The 4,476-nt window shown below is 60.1% G+C and overlaps 1 protein-coding gene across 1 annotated transcript in view; it reads right to left on the reverse strand.

The window, feature by feature from the left end:
- The window catches only part of ints3 (integrator complex subunit 3), a 153,543-nt gene extending 149,541 nt beyond the window's left edge, over nt 1–4,002 (reverse strand). Inside the window, exon 1 of the mRNA XM_085978245.1 lies at nt 3,828–4,002. Within this exon, the coding sequence (XP_085834371.1) occupies nt 3,828–3,902 (75 nt within the window). The 5' untranslated portion in view covers nt 3,903–4,002. The remainder of the gene's footprint in view (nt 1–3,827) is intronic.
- Between the last annotated feature and the right edge of the window lie 474 nt (nt 4,003–4,476).

Genomic DNA, 4,476 nt, shown 5'->3' on the forward strand with positions numbered 1-4,476 from the left:
TACAACAGTGACCACACTTCAGAAAGTATTTCATTGGCTGTAAAGCGCTGTGGGACGTCCTGAGGTGGTGAAAGGTGCTGGAGAAACGCGAGTCTTTCTTTCATCCGTGGTGTAAACACGGTGCACAGTCAGCGAGGGCCCAGACTGGGCTCGGCCGTGAATTCCTTCCGCGGCTTCACCTTGCTGCCGCAGTTCACGCAGGGAGAACGGAGGCTGGGGCAAGGTATTGGGGGCATCTGCCAGTCACTGTGCAACTGTACCCCGGCAAAAGACAGCACCTGCAAGGGAGGAGGTGGGCAGGAGGAGTGTTGGCCAACCTGGGCTTCAGCAAGAGCAAGCGGGGTCGCACCTGACACAGGTACCATCCGTCGGCAGAGACGGACAACTTTTAAAAAAGGGACAACTGAAAAGAAACTGCAGACCCGAAACAAAGCAGAAAATGCCAGAAACCTACAGCTCAATCTGGTGTGGTCCTTTGTGAAGCTGCCTTGCCTGCATTGTCTGTTTGGATTTACAAAGAAAGGCTCACATTTCTCCAGCCCCTTTCACCCCCTCAGGACGTCCCAAAGCGCTTTACAGCCAATGAAGGACTTTTGAAGTGTGGTCACTTTGTAATGTGGGAAACGTGGCAGCCAATTTGCGCAGAGCAAGCTCCCTCAGTACCGCCCCTCCGACAGTGCGGCGCTCCCTCAGTACCGCCCCTCCGACAGTGCGGTGCTCCCTCAGTACCGCCCCTCCGACAGTGCGGCGCTCCCTCAGTACCGCCCCTCCGACAGTGCGGCGCTCCCTCAGTACCGCCCCTCCCACAGTGCGGCGCTCCCTCAGTACCGCCCCTCCGACAGTGCGGCGCTCCCTCAGTACCGCCCCTCCGACAGTGCGGCGCTCCCTCAGTACCGCCCCTCCGACAGTGCGGCGCTCCCTCAGTACCGCCCCTCCGACAGTGCGGCGCTCCCTCAGTACCGCCCCTCCCACAGTGCGGCGCTCCCTCAGTACTGCCCCTCCGACAGTGCGGCGCTCCCTCAGTACCGCCCCTCCGACAGTGCGGCGCTCCCTCAGTACTGCCCCTCCGACAGTGCGGCGCTCCCTCAGTACCGCCCCTCCGACAGTGCGGCGCTCCCTCAGTCCCGCCCCTCCGACAGTGCGGCGCTCCCTCAGTACTGCCCCTCCGACAGTGGGGCGCTCCCTCAGTACCGCCCCTCCGACAGTGCGGCGCTCCCTCAGTACCGCCCCTCCGACAGTGCGGCGCTCTCTCAGTAATACCCCTCCGACAGTGCGGCGCTCCCTCAGTACCGCCCCTCTGACAGTGCGGCGCTCCCTCAGTACTGCCCCTCCGACAGTGCGGCGCTCCCTCAGTACTGCCCCTCCGACAGTGCGGCGCTCCCTCAGTACTGCCCCTCCGACAGTGCGGCGCTCCCTCAGTACCGCCCCTCTGACAGTGCGGCGCTCCCTCAGTACTGCCCCTCCGACAGTGCGGCGCTCCCTCAGTACTGCCCCTCCAACAGTGCGGCGCTCCCTCAGTACTGCCCCTCCGACAGTGCGGCGCTCCCTCAGTACTGCCCCTCCGACAGTGCGGCGCTCCCTCAGTACTGAAATAAAAGGGGGCTACATAGACCCTGTGGGATTATTAATATTTTCTTTTTGCAAAATTTCTTGCACTGTGCAAATGAAACAATTGCATTTTAACTAAAAAATAGCTCATTGTAACTAATTTAATAAACATATTTAAAGTAAAAAATCTAATTTGAAATAAAAAAATCTAACTTCAAATTTGAAAAAAATCTAAATTTCCAAATTTGATTAAAAATCTAAATTTCCAAATTTCATTAAAGATCTAAATTTCCAAATTACATTAAAAATCTAAATTTCCAAATTTGATAAAAATCTAAATTTCCTCGGAAAATATTTCATTTTAAGGTTGAACTTTTAAGGGTCGAACCCCCGCGCTCGACTCACCGAACCCCCGCGCTCGACTCACCGAACCCCCGCGCTCGACTCACCGAACCCCCGCGCTCGACTCACCGAACCCCCGCGCTCGGCTCACCGAACCCCCGCGCTCGGCTCACCGAACCCCCGCGCTCGGCTCACCGAACCCCCGCGCTCGGCTCACTCGGCCCCCCCGCCGCCCCCCCCGCATTCGCCGCACCGAACCCTGATTGCAAACAGCTTCTGCCAAATTGAGTTCACAGAAGTTCACAGAAACCCCACAGTGCAGATAGAGGCCATTTCGGCCCATCGAGCCTGCACCGACACATATCCCACCCGATCCCCGTAACCCCATGTATTTAATCCCCCTAACACCCTTCACTGTTGCCTCACAGCGCCAGGGACCCAGGTTCGAATCCGGCCTCGGGTGACTGTCTGTGTGGAGTTTGCACATTCTCCTCGTGTTTGCGTGGGTTTTCTCCGGGTGCTCCGGTTTCCTCCCACAGTCCAAAGATACTGTAGAAAATATAGGGACAGAGTGATCTCCTGGAAGAATTTCGATCGCCTAGATGGGTCGGAGAGGAATTTCCCAGATTTTTTTCTCCCAATTGGCCATTGGGTCTTTATCTGGTTTTTCGCCTCTCCCGGGAGATCACATGGGTTCGGGTGGATGCAGAGTGATAGAAGATTTGAGGTTAGGATCAGATCAGCCATGATCTTATTGAATGGTGGAGCAGGCTCGAGGGGCCGATTGGCCTACTCCTGCTCCTATTTCTTATGTTCTTATGTTCTTATGTGTGGGTTAGGTTGATTAAGGGTCAATTTATCACAGCCAATCAACCTAACCCACACATCTTTGGACTGTGGGAGGAAACCGGAGCACCCGGAGAAAACCCACGCAAACACGAGGAGAATGTGCAAACTCCACACAGACAGTCGCCAGAGGCCGGATTCGAACCCGGGTCCCTGGCGCTGTGAGGCAACAGTGAAGGGTGTTAGGGGGATTAAATACATGGGGTTACGGGGATCGGGTGGGATATGTGTCGGTGCAGGCTCGATGGGCCGAAATGGCCTCTATCTGCACTGTGGGGTTTCTGTGAACTTCTGTGAACTCAATTTGGCAGAAGCTGTTTGCAATCAGGGTTCGGTGCGGCGAATGCGGGGGGGGGCGGCGGGGGGGCCGAGCGCGGGGGTTCGGTGAGCCGAGCGCGGGGGTTCGGTGAGCCGAGCGCGGGGGTTCGGTGAGCCGAGCGCGGGGGCTCGGTGAGCTGACTCCGGGGGTTCGGTGAGCTGACTCCGGGGGTTCGGTGAGCTGACTCCGGGGGTTCGGTGAGCTGACTCCGGGGGTTCGGTGAGCTGAGTGCGGGGGTTCGGTGAGCTGACTCCGGGGGTTCGGTGAGCTGACTCCGGGGGTTCGGTGAGCTGAGTGCGGGGGTTCGGTGAGCTGAGTGCGGGGGTTCGGTGAGCTGACTCTGGGGGTTCGGTGAGCTGACTCTGGGGGTTCGGTGAGCTGAGTGCGGGGGGTTCGGTGAGCTGACTCTGGGGGTTCGGTGAGCTGACTCTGGGGGTTCGGTGAGCTGACTCTGGGGGTTCGGTGAGCTGACTCTGGGGGTTCGGTGAGCTGAGTGCGGGGGTTCGGTGAGCTGACTCTGGGGGTTCGGTGAGCTGACTCTGGGGGTTCGGTGAGCTGACTCTGGGGGTTCAGTGAGCTGACTCTGGGGGTGAGCCTGGGCCGCGGTGGGGCCCACCCCGGGGACGGACAGCCTGACTGTGTCGCGGCCTCTTTAAGGGCTCCAGCTTGCGGCCTAGCAGCGACTGAAGCCTGCGGATGGAGGTAGTTGGTCGGGCGGCAGGCGGCAGCCTCTCCTTCACCCAACCCCTCACCCCCGGGCTCGGCGTCTCACCTCTTCCAGCTCGTCCTTGGCGTCCAGGGCGTTGGAGAGCAGCAGCTTGCCCTTGGCCTTGTGAGCGGCCTCCATGGCGGCGGCGATCACCTCAGCGGCGGCGGACTGCGGGAGGCGGGCATGGACGCCAATGGCCGCCGGCACGCCATTCACCCGCCCACTGCTCCCGCTCGCTGAGCGACGGCGGCCTCCGCCAATCAGCACCGCCCCTTCCCCCTGACCGACACCTCTCTCGCCCAATCACCACCGACCCCACCCCCTGACCGACACCTCTCTGGCCCAATCACCACCGACCCCACCCCCTGACCGACACCTCTCTCCGCCAATCACCACCGACCCCACCCCCTGACCGACACCTCTCTCGCCCAATCACCACCGACCCCACCCCCTGACCGACACCTCTCTCACCCAATCAGCACCGCCCCGAGTTTAAACTCCCGCTCCCATTCCTCCCGCCCCCACCCTCTCCCTGACTGACGGCATCCTCCGCCAATCACCATCGCCTCTTCCTCCTGACCGCCACCACTCTTACCCAATCAGCACTCCGAGTTTAAACTCCGCCCCCCACCCTCTCCCTGACTGACGGCGTCCTCCGCCAATCAGCACCGCCGCTTCCCCTGGCCGACACCTCTCCCACCCAATCAGCACC

Source organism: Somniosus microcephalus, unplaced genomic scaffold (assembly GCF_052327205.1).
Source record: "Somniosus microcephalus isolate GS21.2 unplaced genomic scaffold, FLI_Smic_1.0 unresolved_chr7, whole genome shotgun sequence".
Lineage (NCBI taxonomy): Eukaryota > Metazoa > Chordata > Chondrichthyes > Squaliformes > Somniosidae > Somniosus > Somniosus microcephalus.